General features: G+C 50.5%; 2 protein-coding genes across 6 annotated transcripts; one reads left to right on the forward strand and one right to left on the reverse strand.

Annotated features, from left to right (window-relative positions):
• Nucleotides 1-271: 271 nt before the first annotated feature.
• On the reverse strand, nucleotides 272-4,997 carry YPEL4 (yippee like 4). Of its 3 annotated transcripts, none has more exons than XM_060018930.1 (5): nucleotides 4,867-4,997; nucleotides 2,152-2,476; nucleotides 1,927-1,970; nucleotides 1,477-1,585; nucleotides 272-1,247 (listed from the first exon to the last, which is right to left on the reverse strand). In XM_060018930.1, exons 2-5 carry the CDS (start codon nucleotides 2,290-2,292, stop codon nucleotides 1,158-1,160), a joined length of 384 nt encoding a protein of 127 aa, XP_059874913.1. In that variant the 5' UTR covers nucleotides 2,293-2,476; nucleotides 4,867-4,997; the 3' UTR covers nucleotides 272-1,157. The 3 variants fall into 3 exon arrangements, with proteins under 3 accessions (XP_059874913.1, XP_059874912.1, XP_059874914.1); XM_060018929.1 differs by lacking the exon at nucleotides 4,867-4,997 and adding an exon at nucleotides 4,214-4,296; XM_060018931.1 differs by lacking the exon at nucleotides 4,867-4,997 and adding an exon at nucleotides 2,564-2,656.
• Nucleotides 4,408-12,226, forward strand: CLP1 (cleavage factor polyribonucleotide kinase subunit 1). 3 transcript variants are annotated; one of them, XM_060018928.1, is made up of 3 exons: nucleotides 4,408-4,444; nucleotides 9,711-10,338; nucleotides 10,749-12,226. In XM_060018928.1, exons 2-3 carry the CDS (start codon nucleotides 9,733-9,735, stop codon nucleotides 11,418-11,420), a joined length of 1,278 nt encoding a protein of 425 aa, XP_059874911.1. In that variant the 5' UTR covers nucleotides 4,408-4,444; nucleotides 9,711-9,732; the 3' UTR covers nucleotides 11,421-12,226. The 3 variants fall into 3 exon arrangements, with proteins under 3 accessions (XP_059874911.1, XP_059874910.1, XP_059874909.1); XM_060018927.1 differs by lacking the exon at nucleotides 4,408-4,444 and adding an exon at nucleotides 8,857-8,948; XM_060018926.1 differs by lacking the exon at nucleotides 4,408-4,444 and adding an exon at nucleotides 8,863-9,636.
• The last annotated feature ends 4,028 nt before the right edge of the window (nucleotides 12,227-16,254 follow it).

Consider the following 16,254-nt stretch of genomic DNA (forward strand, 5'->3'; position numbering starts at 1 on the left):
CCAGGTGCCCGAACCAGGCAAAAGCAGATTCACTTGTCAAGGGCTCCAAAAGACAGGAGCTGTTTTGGATACTCCAGCTGGAATACCACTCACAAAAGCCATCTCTTATAAGCAAAACCTCACCTGAATCTCCATCCCCTGGTGTCTTGCCATTGACGAAGCAACTGCTGCCCCCTAGTGGTGTGAAGGGACAGGCCTGGGATGGGGGTGTTATGTGACCGGTACGGCACTTGCACGAGGAAGAAAAGTCAGAGGACCGAGTGCCTCACAGTTGCTTTCCCCTTTTTATTAAAAATAGACTCAAACACTTTATGTATCATACAAAAGTTTCGTTCGCTGGTGGCAGCCACGAGGAAGCCTGGCCCCGTAGCACTGATTTCCCGCCTTCCCCCCAAGGGACTGGGTGCCAGGGAGCAGTGGCTGGGCCTCGGAGAACGCCCACAACGCCGGCTTGCTCTGGAATCTGCCAGCTGGGGGTGAGGCTGTTCCAGGGCAACTCTCCCTAGCCCACGCAAGGGTCAGATACTTGAAAGTGCCTCTTCAGTGCCAAGATAAACAAGTGGAGTGAAATGGAAACCCCTGCGATTCTTTTATTACCCAGGACCTGGGATTTGGGATTTCCACCCCCAACGAATCCTTGCTTCTGCAAACAGGGGTGGGAAACTTCACCCTTAGAGACTCCGGGATCTCCCGGTGTCTGAGGCCAAAATTTCACTCCATCTCGAGCCTTTTCCCACCTGCTATTCTGTGGCCTAGGATCTACCAGTCCCATGACTCAAAGTTGGTCCTCTGTTCATTCACAGAGGTGGAGCAAACACCGATTCCTCCCGTGGTCCTCTCTGCCTGAGTCTACGCCCCGCCATCCCCTCAATTTTCAGGACCTTGGGGCTAGAAGGCCCCACAGCCAGCCCTTTCCCCCAGTCTGTCTCCCTGGCTGCTGCCCACTCCTGAGCCTTCAACACCCCTGGGGTACCCCAGGGCCCCGTTCCAAAGGGGCCTGGGAGTGGCGAGGTGGAGGCGGGGGAGGGGGTGGTGGGAGCCGGGTTCCCCCCAGGGGTGGGGCAGTACTCATGCTGGTATGGACGCTTCGCAGGGCCAGGGGACGGGGGTGGGGAGGGTGGGGCATGCGGAGGAAGGGCACAGCCTGCCGGAGCCCCTCAGTCCCAGCCGTTGTCCTTCACCATGTGTGACATTTCAATGATGTACTTCCCTTCTTTGTACTTCTGGCTCGTCTCAAAAGCTTGTTCCTGATGGAGGGGAAGCCGTGAACGCAGGACAGAGCAGTTCCCTCCCCGGCACTCCTGCTGCCACCTGTGTTACCCCTGATCCCCAACCCCGCTACCCCCCACCCAGTCCAACCCACTACTAGCTCCCTCTCCCCTCTGGATCATGCAAAGACCTAACATGTGGGCACCGGGGCTTGGAGGGCCACGGAGACTCCACTTCAGAGGGTGGCCCTGTCCCCCCGGTACTTACATATTTCCAGCCGAGGGTGGTTTTGCAGCTCTCGCAGAAGATATCAGCTACCGAGTGGAGCCCCGTGAGCAGGAGACGCTGCTCAGCTGGCCCGCAGCCCACGTTGACCCTGTCTCAGGAAACAGGAAGGACCCAGGACCCGGTGGGGTCGCTCTGTCAGCCTAGAACCCGAACAGCCCAAAGGACCTTCCATCTGGAGAGAGCTTAACCCTCCAAATGGAAGCCCCTGCCCTCAGCAATCCACCCTTTTCTGGCTAGTGCTTGGGCCTTTTTCTTCCGGTGCTGGGATTCCCCGCAGAAGAACTGTAGACTGAGTTCCTGAACCACTTCGCAAAAGGAGAGGCCAAGGCAGCAGGTGCAAAGCCGCCTTCAGATGGCTCACCCTGTTTCTCCCAGAGGAAAATTATTCACAACACAAGCACACATGCACAAGGAGAGAGGGAGACTCACACGGAGTTAAACAGGTAGGCTCGGCCGTGGCTCCCTTGGAAGGACTGCGGAGACATAGGACAGACGGTGACTACTGGGTAGCCCTTGACCCCAGGGTTACCCTTGCCCTGAGTCACCCCGGGACGCGGAGGAGGGAGGCTGGACTTCGTTGCCTCACCCCTAGGTGATGTTTGGACTACCCTGGGGGGAGAGCGGAGGGGAGTGGCAGGCCCCCACTTGGCGTACCTTGGAAATAAGCTCATCGTGTTTGGCCAGGTGTGCGCGGCAGTGGACGCAGCTGTAGGTGCGGTGGCAGCGGGGCAGGTAGCTGCGGAAAGTCTTGGTGGGGAGGCAGGCAGGGGCCGGGCCAGGGTCGCAGCTGGGCATGACGGGCTGGAGGACGATGCCCTGGCGGGCAGGAGGGGCTGGTGCCGTGCAGCTCCCACACAGACGGTCGCAGGTGAAGCAGCGGAGCAGGTTGGCTAGAGCCGTGTTTCAGGGCAGGAGAGATGTGGGGGGGCTGCCCGGCCAGGGCCCCCCCAGACGTGAACCAGATAGAAATGGAAGTCACCTGGGAAGAGGGGAAGGTGCATCAGGAGAGCCGAGACCACGTGAGGAGCCCCTCCTGCGGGGATGGAGAAGATGGGGCTCCGCTCACCTCCACCCCTACTCCCCCCCACATCGCCAGCAACCCTCCTCAGCGTCCGGTCGCACTGGGTCTCCCTGTCCCCTGGATGACAGTCTGCTCTGGCAAGCCTGGCAGCGGATCCAGGCCTCTAGCCCAGGAGGTGGTGTCTCTCCCTCCTGGGGCGGGAGCAGCCTCCACCATTTTCCACCGAGAGCAGCCCGCCGGCACCAGCGCTGCCATGGGAGCAACGTCATTTGCAAGCGTTCTTTCCTTGGTTTTCAGTTCTTTTTTGAGGATCTGCGTCCCACATGCACTGGTAGGCTCTGTGTCTCTGGAGCTCAGAGCCTTTAAAAAGTTGGGGGTGCCTGGCAGTTCTTCTTTCTCATGGCCTCCGTTTGCAATATAATTGGTCCATCACACATTTTGTGTGGGAGGGAGGGGCGTGATGAGAAAGGGAAGGAGAGCAGGCAGGCAGGTACACACACTCCGCTCCAGCCCTCTTCTGGGCCTGGAGTCCTGCATTCTGGGAACTAGAACTTGATGGATGTCTCATCGGGTACCAAAGACCTCAGACGTGGCTGCTGCCCGGTCTTGCACCTTGGTCCACTCCTTCTGGCCCAGAAGCAACACTGGGCTTGTCTTCTCAGCCTCTGAGGCCCTCGGTCTCTCTTTCCTGCCCTCTGTAATGGCTGCCTCAGCCCTCGGTTAAGGACTTGGGCACCCAGCCTAGGAGAGAAACTCTCTTTCCTTCGGGCGCATCTGACAGCTGGAACCAATGGGCAACGGGGACTGTGTCGGGGAGGCCAGCGCTCCTGAGCTGTGTCTGCAGGGTGGAGCAGCGTCTAAGATGGGCAGCAAAAGTGGAGGCCCTTATTTTCAAAACCCGTGCTTTGGGGCCCAAGGCAGAGGATGTTTCTCTTCACCTTCTCCTAAGGGCAGGACAAACAGCAGTGACTCTGTGGGTGACATGAGATAAAATAATTGCTGGGTCCTGATTAAGAATTTTGAGGAAGATGCCCAGACTCCAGACCTAGAATGGCTGAGGGTGCTGGATAACGAGGGAGGTGTCCCCTGTTGGTTCTGATAAGCGAGTGAGCGGCTGTCTTCTCCCTCCTTCATGGGGCCTTCAAGCCCGTGGTGGACGGTTCAGCCCAAGTCTGGTTCCGAGATGCCAGCTGAGTGCTTTGGCAATGCTAGGCCACTAGGCAGAGCAGAGGCAGTGGGACTGAGCAAGCCAGGGCGACGGGCTCTCATCCTGTCCTCTGCGGTGGCCGCCAGCACCCCTGCTGTTCCAGTGCTTCCTGGGGCCGCCAGGCACTCTCTCTACAAAGACCCCCTGGCAGAGACCATCTTCAGATTCAGGTCTTCTCCCCCTGCTGGGGCCCAGGAAGACACCGTGGGCTGTGCTGAGGGTGACACTGGGCTCTGGCTCTAGGAAACGGGCCTTCCTCACCAGCAGAACACTCTTCAGCCTCCACTTCACAGGGCTGCCTTCAACTTTGCCTGCAGGCTCCCCTCTGACGCGCTCCAACTAACACACCTTCGAGGGGCCTGGGGAGGGGGCCGGGTCCTAGCTCTCAGACTCCTTCCCCAGCCTCCAGCACGCCTCCCTCCCTCTCTCTCCCCTGCTTCCCCATCCAGCCCAGGAGAGGCTGCACAGAAGGCCGGAGAGTCACTCACGGGAGGGGAGGAGGGGTCACTTCTCTCCCCATCTCAGATTACCGAGAGAAGCGAGTAGAGCAAATGACTGGGAAAAAAACAAAGGCAAGCGGAGTGCGGTGGAGAGGATGCTCCCCCAAGTGAGATGGGGCTGGACCGTGGGAGGTGGGGGAGAGGGAGGGCTGGGGGAGGGGGATGCCGAGCAACCAGCGCTGACGGCAGAGGCGCCGAGGCGGAGGCTCCAGGAAACAGGTGCGAATCCCGTGCCTCTTAGGGGAACAAAAAGGGAGGGGGACACCTGCTCACAAAGGATTTTCTCATCTGCTCTGAGGCTTCGGCCCCCTCCGGGCTGGCATTCCTTAGTAGGGTAGGGTCCGAATAATTAGCAGCGCAGCCGGCTCCCAGGGCGGGCTTTGGGGGTCTGCACCAGCAGCAAAACAATAAACAGTGATGCCTGATGCCGCAGCCAGAGTTGCCGGGAAATAAGTGCGGGAACCGTCAGAGCTTGGAGAGGGATGAAGGAGCTGAGAGAGGCGCGGAGGCAGCGGGGAGGGGGAAGGGAGGACAAAGGGTGGATGAATAATGCTTTTGCAAAGGGGAGAAAGCAACACGCAGCAGAAGGAGGAAATTTGCAAAGGGAAAAAGATTCATTTGGAGAAGGGCTGCCCCCTCACCTTGAGGTCTGCTCCAGAGATCTCCGTCTATCTCTCTCTCTCTCTCTCTCTCTCTCTCTCAATCTCTCTGCTCACTCTTCTCTCTTCTCCTTCCGCTCCTTCAATGGGGAAGGGGATGGGGGCGGGGGGAGGGTAGTTAGGGGCTCAAGACTGGGGCTGCAAAGCTGGCCAGCTGCTAAGGGGCCAGAGGTTGTCTCCCGTCTGTACCTCGGGCTGTGGGTGAATGTAGCTGTATGTTGTGGAACTGCATCATAACACTGTGAGTCATCCATCCCCCACCCCCCTCACCTCCCACGTCAGAGCAGGGCTGGGAGACACAGGAGGAGGGTTGGGAGGAAGGGAGCGCGCAGGCATTGAGGGATGGGGCTGGGGGAGTGATGCAGAGGGATGGGAGCAGAGGGGCGGGACGGGAGGGGCGGGGGCAAGAGGAGAGGCTGGCTGCTCTGGAGGAAGGCGGTGTGGCCAAGGAGACTGCAAGAACCTGGGGGAAGGACAGGGCTGGGCAAGGATGGCGTACAGTACGGGTGGCAGGACTGGAGGAAAGGTGGTGGCTAGGCGGGTGACAGTGAGAGACGGGTGCAGAGTCAGGAGCGCGCGCGCACATTCAAGATGATACATCTCCCATTTCAGCTCTGGCACCAGCCTTGACGCAGGGAAAAGAAAGACACAGTAATTGTCACATATGGCATAGAGTGCCCCCAAGCTTGTACCAGGCACTTCCAAGCCTCCAGCTGAGTACCCCCGAAGGAGTCATAGACCAAATATGACATCTCACATGCAGGAACGTCTTATCACCTACCTCCAAATTACTTGTGCTACACCCACGTTACATAAGATTCTCTACTGGGCTATAAACTTTCTGAGGCAGGTCCTCTGGGAAACTCCTCTCTGCATCCCAGGACTGCGATGCCTAGCACAGAACTCTGCATACAGAAGATGCTCACAAAACAGCCGTTGAGTTGCATCTTCAGATGTTGTCCAGGTGTCTGGCTTTGGTCTCAGAGAGACCTGAGCTGGAATCCCGGCTCTGCCAATACACTTACCAGACACCACTGGGTGAGTTACTGATAAACTTCGTGCCCCTGTTTTGCTCTTCTACTAAATTAAGCTAATGACGTTTACCCCATGGAGACGTGAAGTAAAGCGAGACAACGTGTAAACACCTAAAAAACGCCTGGCACGTGATAGGCACTTAGTAAACCATAGTTGCTGTCATTTCAAAACAATGTTCTCAACTTAATACCCCTAAACCCAGAGCAGATTTACTATTAAATTCTGATAGCTCAAGAGACACATGCCAGATTTATGTCTGATGAAGAATTTAACATCTTTCTTGCTATTTTTGTATCGGTTTCCAGTTATATTTCAGTTGACCCAGAATATTTCTCATGGAGTGTTGCCCTATGCAAGCTGCTAAAGTAGGTGGACACAATATAACCCTCTAAGATAAAAACTCCCATTTCTAACCAAGGCTAACATTCAGAAAACAAAGTACTTTTCACAAGCAAGGAGGGGGAAAAGTTAAGGTAGGGAAATAAGGTTCATGGGAGGCACTGCTAGCTGGGTCTGAAAAAGTGAAAGGAATTCTGAATATTTAATCAGGGAAGATTCTGGGGTTTAAGGTAAATTCTGAAAACACAGTGTGGGTATCTTGAGCGACGTTACCAGAGGTTTGGAATTGAGAGGTAGAACTGAGTAAAGAAAGAGGGAAATATTCTTGCCTGGGCAACAGATGAGAAGGGAAATGTAAGTGGAGGAGGCATTTGTTGAGGAAAGCAGTGGGAAGTGGGAAAAGGAAGGTGAGTAGTTTTTTAGGGCAAGGTTTGGAAGTGTGGAAGCAAAAAAGGATGCCACTTAATTTAAATGAACTCAGGAAGAAAATTATCAAGGATTTAGCTGGAGAGGAGAATAAACAAGACACGTGAGGACAGTATTATTTGGGGGTGGGGTGGAGATGACAGCAGTGCTTGTTGAAAGATCGAAAGTGAGGAAGGAGAGTGTAGGGAAGCATAGATGCTTTCAATGTTCTGCCCTGACTCTGTTTAAGAAGCAAAATGGAGAGCAGTCCAAAGGAGGGGGAGGGGTTTCTTCTCCCTAAAGTCAGCTTGAGATGGCTATACAATACCCAAATTACGATGACCTTCAGATAACTGGGAGAAATTGCCTCAAGGGAGAGGCAAAGAAACAAATCTGGGAGATAGACTGCATGGAAACAGGAGAGGATGAGCTCCCTAAGGGAGAGAATTTTGCAAAGGGAAGACTAGAATTGAATTTTTGAAGAATGGTGAAAGATTAGGGGATACGTGGCAGTTCCCTGGAGAACTAATAGAGGCGTGGTGAATGAATTAAATAATTAAAGCAAACCACCAAAGAAAAAGTACTGTGAGAAGTGAGAAGTGAGGGACTTCCCTGGTGGTCCAGTGGGTAGGGCCCTGTGCTCCCAGTGAAGGGGGCCCTGGTTTGGTCCATGGCCGGGGAACTAGATCCTGCACGCATGCCCCAGCTAAGAGCCCGCATGTCACAACGAAGATCCCGCGTGCTGTAACTGAGACCCGGTGCTGCCAAAATAATTAAAAGAAGTGAGACGTGAGGAAGGCACGCTTAGGAAGGGAATGGTAAAATGGGGCCAGCCGGAAAAAGGCAACCCAGAAAATCTTACCAGGCTTTTGTACTCAGATTAACCCTGTGAGCTGGACTGAAAAAAGTACTCATCTCTAAAGCAGGGATGACAATTACAGTGTGTACTTCACAGGATTCTTGTGAGGATTTAATGGATTTATACCTGTAATGCCCATAGAACACTGTGTGGCATCTGGCACTATGCATTTGCTATTATTATAACGGCACTCAAACTCCAAAATCTTGGGTTTGAGTACTAGCTTGGGCAAATCGCTTCACCTACCTTAGTCTCCTACCTCACCTGAAATTGAAGATGATAACGCTGACTTTACTGGTGGCTGTGAAAGAGGATACCTGAAAGGGCTTTGAAAAATGTAAACTACAGATAGATGGCATCGTTATAGCTTCCCCTCCTCAACTTACAATAACTTAAGAGCTAACATCAGATGCTTTCTATGTTACAGGCATTGGGCTTAGTACTTTACATACATCATCCTATTCAGTCTTCAAAACGACTTGAAGAGGTTGGGTACTGTTATCGCTAGTTCACAGTCAAAAAACTGGGTCTCAGAGTGTTTAAGTCTGTGATTTGCCCAAAGAATACAAGATTCCGAAGTCCAAACGCATCAGAAGCTTAAAGACGTGGCCTAACCTGTTGCTTGTGGGGTTAAATGACTGACCTTGTATAACTGTCAGGGATTTAGGGCGGGAAACAGAGTCCCCAACAAAACTCCCCACTCAATAGGAGAGAGGTTGTTGGGTAATGATTGACTTGCAGAGTAACTGGAAGAAATTCTTGGACTTCTATTCGTTTATTTAAAAAATTTTTTTTAAATGCTCTCTAGGGGGCAAACATTGTGTCGGGTTGGGGATGACAGTCCAGGTTACTCTCTGATAAGCTGTTTTCCTCCACTTTCCCCACCCCTTGGTTTCCTCGTATCCAAATGCGGTTCTGCTAATTTCCCCGTTTCCAGGCGATCGTGGGACCTAGACCAGCGAGTCCCCTTCCCATCCCGCCGCCCTACCCCTTCCCGGATGGATGGCAGGTGAGCGAGAGTACTGTGGCGAGAGGCCCTGACCGCCGCGTCTCAGCAACCGTTGGCCCCCTCTGCTGGTGCCCGCCCCGCGCGGGGGCGTAACCGCCACTCCTCCTACTCCGCCCGCCCCCGGGCTTCGCGAACAATGACGGCCGCCGCCCGCCCACCTTTGACGTCACGATCAAAAACAATCCATTAACTACAAGTCCCAGAAAGCCGAGCGGCTGCGCGAGCTCGATCGCTCGCGGCTGTCTGGCACAACTACATATCACAGGGGGCATCGCGCGGCCGCGGCTTCTCCACTGCGCAAGTGCGGAAACGCCTGAGTTTCCGGCGTGGGTCTAGGCGAGTGAGGCAAGCTGTTAGGCTTAGGTCCTAGTTAGTGAGGGCTTTTTGGTTTACAAGTTTGGGCTCTTGGCTGTACAGGTAAGATAATAAGCTCAGGAACGCAACCGTCGCTTCCTTGGAGCCTGGGCAGGTTTCGGTGCCTGGGGAGGCTGGGACAGATGCTGGACCTAGAGCTGCGATCCGGGATCGGAGATGATTCTTCGCTGTTCCTCGGCGTTTTCTAGTTTATGTAGTGATTTTTTTCCCCCACTCCAGCAATCGCTGTTAATCCCCAGAGCAACACTTTGTGTGAGGAAGTGTAAGTTCCTCCAGTTGACAGCTGAGGAAAAGGTACAGAGAAGTTAAGTGATTTTATTTGTCTAAAGACACTGCCAGTGGTTGCTGAGCTGTTTTCTTATTGCTGTTTTGAGTCCGAAGCCGGTATTCTCTGCTTTGCATCCGGATTGCTGGTTCCCTTTCTTGTTGACTGAGAGGGTTAGGGATTGGGCATCTATTGCCTTTTTAAGTCTGGAGTATCCCAGTAGGGCGATGAAGGTGATGTAATCAAGTCTTTCAAACTGTAGATACCGTTTTCTTACTCCGAGTCATGTATTCACTGGGTGTTTCTATAGAGGTGCCTTTGTGTTGTCAAGCTGTACTCTAGGTACTAGAGTTACAGCAGCAAACAAAAATACCCCCCCTTACGTCCTAGTGAGGATAGACAGACAATAAACAAATATATAGTGAGACAGATGGTGATCGGAGGTAAGAAGAAGTATGAAGCAAGGTAAGGAGAAACGTCCACTGGAGGATTTTGAAGTGAGTCCTGACCTCTGTTTTGATCTGATATTTGTGTTCTAGGCACAGCAGCCACACAAAAAAGATGGGAGAGGAGGCCAATGATGACAAGAAGCCAACCACTAAATTTGAACTAGAGCGAGAAACAGAACTTCGCTTTGAGGTGGAGGCATCTCAGTCAGTTCAGTTGGAGCTGCTCGCTGGCATGGCAGAAATCTTTGGCACAGAGCTGACCCGAAACAAGAAATTCACCTTTGATGCTGGTGCCAAGGTGGCTGTTTTCACTTGGCATGGCTGTTCTCTACAGCTCAGTGGCCGCACCGAGGTGGCTTATGTCTCCAAGGACACCCCTATGTTGCTTTATCTCAACACTCATACAGCCTTGGAGCAGATGCGGAGGCAGGCGGAGAAGGAAGAAGAGCGAGGGCCCCGGGTGATGGTAGTGGGCCCCACTGATGTGGGCAAGTCCACAGTGTGCCGTCTGCTGCTCAACTACGCAGTGCGTTTGGGCCGGCGGCCCACTTACGTGGAGCTGGATGTGGGCCAGGGCTCTGTGTCCATCCCTGGTACCATGGGGGCCCTCTACATTGAGCGGCCAGCAGATGTTGAAGAGGGATTCTCTATCCAGGCCCCTCTGGTGTATCATTTTGGCTCCACCACTCCTGGCACCAACATCAAGCTTTATAATAAGGTCAGAGCTAGGGCCAAGGTGGGGTGGAGGGAAGGGCTGCTGTCAGGGTTGGAAGCTGTGCAGAAGTTTGCCAGTTAAAATTCTTTGCTCCCTCTCAGCTGGTATTATTGCCACATGATTTTGGAAAAGACGGTTTCAAAAATAAGTCAACCTCAGATTGGTACACGTTTCTATGGACCTGTTCTTAAGTGATTTATTAAATTTCTACTTAGGACATGAAACACAAGAGACAGAAGAAGCAACATAAAATAAAAATTAAATCCACGTTATGGGGTCACAACCACAGCCATTAAGAATGTCCATTTTTTTATATCTAATTCCACTTATTCTAAAGAAGGCTAAAAGAGCTGTGGGTTGGTTTGTTTCTGTGGGGTTTTTTTTTTCCCTCACCTCGATCCTTTCTTCTGCAGATTACATCTCGTTTAGCAGATGTGTTCAACCAAAGGTGTGAAGTGAACCGAAGGGCCTCTGTGAGTGGCTGTGTCATTAACACCTGCGGCTGGGTCAAGGGCTCTGGTTACCAGGCACTGGTGCATGCAGCGTCCGCCTTTGAGGTGGACGTAGTTGTGGTTCTGGATCAAGAACGACTGTACAATGAACTGAAACGGGACCTACCTCACTTTGTACGCACCGTGCTGCTCCCTAAATCCGGGGGCGTGGTTGAGCGCTCCAAGGACTTCCGGCGGGAATGTAGGGATGAGCGTATCCGTGAGTATTTCTATGGATTCCGGGGCTGTTTCTATCCCCACGCCTTCAATGTCAAATTTTCAGATGTGAAAATCTACAAAGTTGGGGCACCCACCATCCCAGACTCCTGTCTGCCTCTGGGCATGTCTCAGGAGGACAATCAGCTCAAGCTAGTGCCCGTCAGCCCTGGCCGAGACATGGTGCACCACCTCCTGAGTGTCAGCTCTGCTGAGGGCACAGAGGAGAACCTTTCAGAGACCAGTGTGGCCGGCTTCATCGTTGTGACCAGTGTGGACCTAGAGCATCAGGTGTTTACTGTTCTCTCTCCAGCCCCCCGCCCACTGCCTAAGAACTTCCTTCTCATCATGGATATCCGGTTCATGGATCTTAAGTAGAGACGAGCAGGAAGCTTTGCTGTCTGGGGCATAGAGATCTTCTGGCCATCACCTAAGGCAGATGGGCTGAGGTATGAGAATCTCCCGAGGCCAGGCTGACTGGTAAATGGTGGACTACTCGAAAGCATATATTCTACCTCTTAAAACAGGTGGTGGTAACCTAACTCTTCAGATCTTGAACCAGAAGGAAAACCATGAGAATATAATTGGTTTCTTAGATCACCTGAGTTGCCACTTTGAATGATCTGAGTTCCAGAAAAGTCCCATTTTTTTTCACTATGCTACTATGTGGACTAATTTACTACTGCTTTATATTCTGTATATAGTACTTGTTAGCTTGTTTGTCCAGGATGAGAGAGTGAATTCGAAGGACTCCTTCCAATAAAGTTCATACTTGGGGAAAAAAAAAAAAAAAGATTTTAATAAACATTTTTGCCATATCACAGAAGTTGGTGTAATTTTTAAAATTTTTGTTTTTCCCCTAAGCATTATAGAAACATTATTGGAATGATTTATTGCTGAATGCCTAGAGAAGAAGCAAGCCAAGAACACCTGTGAGCTAAGCAGGTGAATTTTTATGATGAGTCCCCTTTCCTTGGCACTTAGGTAAATAGATGCTAAATCTGTTGTTTAATTGGAACCAGACCGTAAGTCAAAACGTAAATTGAGCTTTCAGGTGGTAAGCTGGGAGAGCCCATTCTCTTTGATCTCTTGTAAATAATTGTCATTCCTGGTTTGGACTTGCATTATTGAATAAGTATCATGATGCCTTTCATCCATTCATTCATTTTTTTAAATAAATTTATTTATTATATTTTATTTATTTTTGGCCGTGTTGGGTCTTCGTTGCTGCACACGGGCTTTCTCTAGTTGTGGCGAGCGGGGGCTACTCTTCATTGCGGTGCGCGGGCTTCTCATTGCAGTGGCTTCTCGTTGCGGAGCACGGGCTCTAGGTGCTCAGGCTTCAGTATTTGCAGCATGCTGGCTCAGTAGTCGTGGCTCACGGGCTCTAGAACGCAGGCTCAGTAGTTGTGGCACACGGGCTTAGTTGCTCCGCAGCATGAGGGATCTTCCTGGACCAGGGCTCGAACCCGTGTCCCCTGCATTGGCAGGCGGATTCTTAACCACTGCGCCACCATGGAAGTCCCCATTCATTCTTTCCACACATTTTTATCATGCACCTATTATGTGACAGGGACCATTCTAGATGGGGGAACAAGATAGATGAAGTCTTGCAGAGCTTACACTAAACATAAAAAGATAAGTGCTATGCAGAGACTTAAGATTGGGTGATAGGAGAGAGTGGCTGGGAGGCTTTTTAGATTGGATGGTCAGGAAAGGCCTCTTCTGAGCACACATTTTGAGTTAGGACCTGAATGGCTGTGTGAAATTGGGGCAAAATCTTCCTGGTGGAGGAAACAGTGCAAAACCCTAAGAAAGGGGAAAAAAAACTTAATGTGTTGGATGAAGGGAAAGGCCAGTGTGGTTGGAGTGTAGTGAATCTGGGGGAGAGTGGTAAAAGTTGAGGCTGGGGTTGGGGGAGGGAGGCAGCAAAGACCAGATAATGTAGGGCTTTTGTAATCCAAGAGCAGTGGGAAATGATGGGAGAGGGGTAATGTCTTAGTCCCTTCGGGCCGCTGTGAAAAAATACCACAGACTGGGTAGCTTATAAACGTCAGAAATTTTTCACATTTTTGGAGGCTGGAATGGCCAAAATCAAGGCACCAAGCATGGTCACGTTCTGCTAAGGGCTGTCTTCCAAGTTGCAGATTGCCTGTCTCAACTGTGTCCTCACATAGTGAAAGGGGCAGGAAGCTCTCTGGAGCCTCTTTTATAAAGGCACTAATCCCATTCATGAAGGCTCTACATTCATGACGTAAGCATCTTTCAAATATTCCATCCCCTAATACCATCATCTTTGGAGATTTCAGCATAAGAATTGGGGGGGGGGGGCGCAAAAATTCAGGCCATAGCAGGTGGTTGGACAGACGAATGACATGATTTATCAATAATTTACATTGAAGAGATCGCTGCTGTGTGGAAAATGGGTTATAGAGGCAAGAGAAGAAGCAAGGACACAAGTTAGGAGACCTGTGGTAGCTTCAATGTGAGAATGGATTAGAAGAGAGCAGCAGAGGTAGAGTTGGTGAGTAGATTGCCTTGGGATATTTTGGAGGTAAAATTGATAGGACTTGCTGATGGGAGAGGTGAGGAAAAGCAAGTGGAATCAAAGATGATTCCTACATTTTTTTACTTGAGCAACCAGATCCGATTTGAGATCAGGGAAACTCTGGGAGAGGGGAAAAGGAAACCGCAGGAGTTCTACTTCGCCAGCGTTAAGTTTGAGCTATTAGTCATCTATAGGGGATGCCACATAGACAGTTGGAAACATGAGTCTGGAGGGTTGGGGAGAGTTAGGGTTGAAGGTTCGTGGGAGCTTTTGGCCTACAGAGGGCATTTAAAGCAATGGCATTGGATGAAGTCACTTAGGGACTGTGTAAGTGGAAATCAGAAGGAGGCAGAATAATGGGCTTTCAGGGCATTCCAAACATAAAAGGTAAATTATAATGGGAGCTAGCGAAGGAGACTTGACTATTGATCTGGAAGCATGGATGTCGGTGTTGACCTTGAAGGGTGTTGTCTTGGAATGGTGGGGATGAAATCCTGTTGAAATATATTGAGATAGATAAACAGAAGTGGAGATGACAACTATAGAGAACTCTCAAGAAGCTTTGCTTAGAAAGGAAGTGGGGGTGGGGTTATGGAGTCAAGGGAGAGTTTGTTGTTAGGTTTTTAGATAGGATGCCTCTCAGCATATCAACAGATTCTAGAGGGAGAGAATTTAATGATGGGTATGGGTGTGTTCTTTACATGGGTGTGTTTTTCATTTTTCAAATAAAATGTCAGAAAATTCAGAAGAAAATGAAGGGTGTGGGATCCAGAGCACAAGAGGGGAAACTGTGCCTTAACACAAGCAAAGACATTTCAGAAGGACAGGAGGGAAGGCAGCAGTATTTAAACATAAAAAGGTCTTTGGTGGTTTTGGTTGTGAAAGGGCATTCTTTGCACCTAAATCCAAGCCTAGCATTTTGTTCCTGTCTTCCTGTAAATACCAGAGAGTTGAACTAAAAAAAAAAAAAAAAAAAAAAAAAAGTCCCTGTAGTTTGCCATCTATAGACATGAGGAAATGCAAGTGGAGAGGATTTGAAGAAGTACAGATAAACTACACTAGAAAAAAAAAAACAAACTATAAGGTATTACTTGACATATATAGGAAAGTAATTTATTTGAAGTTCGGTGGTCTGGATATCTCATTGTTTTAGTCTAGATCAGTGGTCCCCAACCTTTTTGGCACCAGGGACCGGTTTCGTGGAAGACAATTTTGCCACAGAACGGAGGGAGGGGGTGGGGTGGTGTTAGGCGGTGATGCTAGCGATGGGGAGCGGGGGAGCGGCAGATGAAGCTTTGCTCGCTTCCCTGCCGCTCTCACCTCCTGCTGTGCGGCCCGGTTCCTAACAGGGGGTTGGGGACCCCTGGTCTAGTTTTTACTGTGCAGTACTTTTCAGAAGTGGCTGTCAGTTTAAACCTTATGTTCTATTAAACATCCTTTCCAGGAAATATCTTGCACGATCCTAAGGAAAACTGGATAAGAAAATGGAATCTCTCTCTAAACCTTGGGATAGTGATTATGCCACCATTAGTGCTCACCTATCTAAGAGCTTGGCATACAGTAATCCAGTGTCCTAGGGGAGTTTAGTATATGTGGTTGGTTGACAGAATGTAGGATACTCATTCCTATTTAGCACTGTCTAGCCAAGAGACTAAACAATTTACAGGTTGTTAGACTGTTGAAAGTGGGAAGAGAAAGATCCCTAATCCGTGAAGTTGGGTAAATGAAGTCTTAAAATCCAAGAAAAATATACAATAGGAGAATGACATTTGATTTATTCCTACGGAAACAACCTGATTTACAAATAGAAAATCCTCTATAAATAAAACAAATATTGTATCTCCAATACCTTACCTTTACCTTCTATAAGGTCTAAAGTTTTTAAATTTTTCATTTTTTAAATGAACACTGTCATTAAAAGAGAACTCTCCAGTGTGGTGCAATAAATGGCAGATTGAAGCCCTTTGCAAGAATGAACTAGAACCTGTTATATATGCCATGTCAGAGAAGGAACTAGACTAGACCTCAGAAAACAGAAGGTACACTTTCTCCTTTCCCTTCCTGCTTAGTGCTAACTTATCAGAGCACAGTCAAACCATCAACATTTGACACCAAAGCCGAGGACAGACCACAGGATTTAGAATCACACTTTACAGGTGAGACACCTTGGCTTCAGAGAAGTGGCTGGTGGAACACTTTTTTGAAAGACTATTATGTAATAGCCAGAGCCGCTTTCAAAAGAGAAATGGCCTTGAGCGAAATGAGAGAACACCGGGCCTTGCTCTTGGGTTCACAGCTGTGTTGGGCTAATTAGGGCAAAATGTGGCGCTGTGAGCTAAGTAGAGCTGGCCAGCAGCTCGCCAGGGACTGGAGCTTCTAGAGAACCTTTTCCTTCCTGTCTGTATTCCCGGATTGGGAGAGGTTAGGCTTGGGGGCGTCCAGCCTTTGTGTTGCGGTGAAACACAGGGAAATAAGCGGAGCCAAGAGCCGGCCCTCATTCCAGGGGGCTGCCACCACCTCAGCGCGTATTCCCTGCGCCTCCTTCCACGGTTGGCACTACGGTTCCAAGGCTCGCGGCCGCTCTCCTTCCTCTTCCTCCCGTGCCTTAGGCAGGAGCTTCGGCCCCCACTGACTCTTCCAGTCCCTGCGGCCCTTCCCTGCGGA

This window comes from Delphinus delphis, chromosome 8 (genome assembly GCF_949987515.2).
Source record: "Delphinus delphis chromosome 8, mDelDel1.2, whole genome shotgun sequence".
NCBI lineage: Eukaryota > Metazoa > Chordata > Mammalia > Artiodactyla > Delphinidae > Delphinus > Delphinus delphis.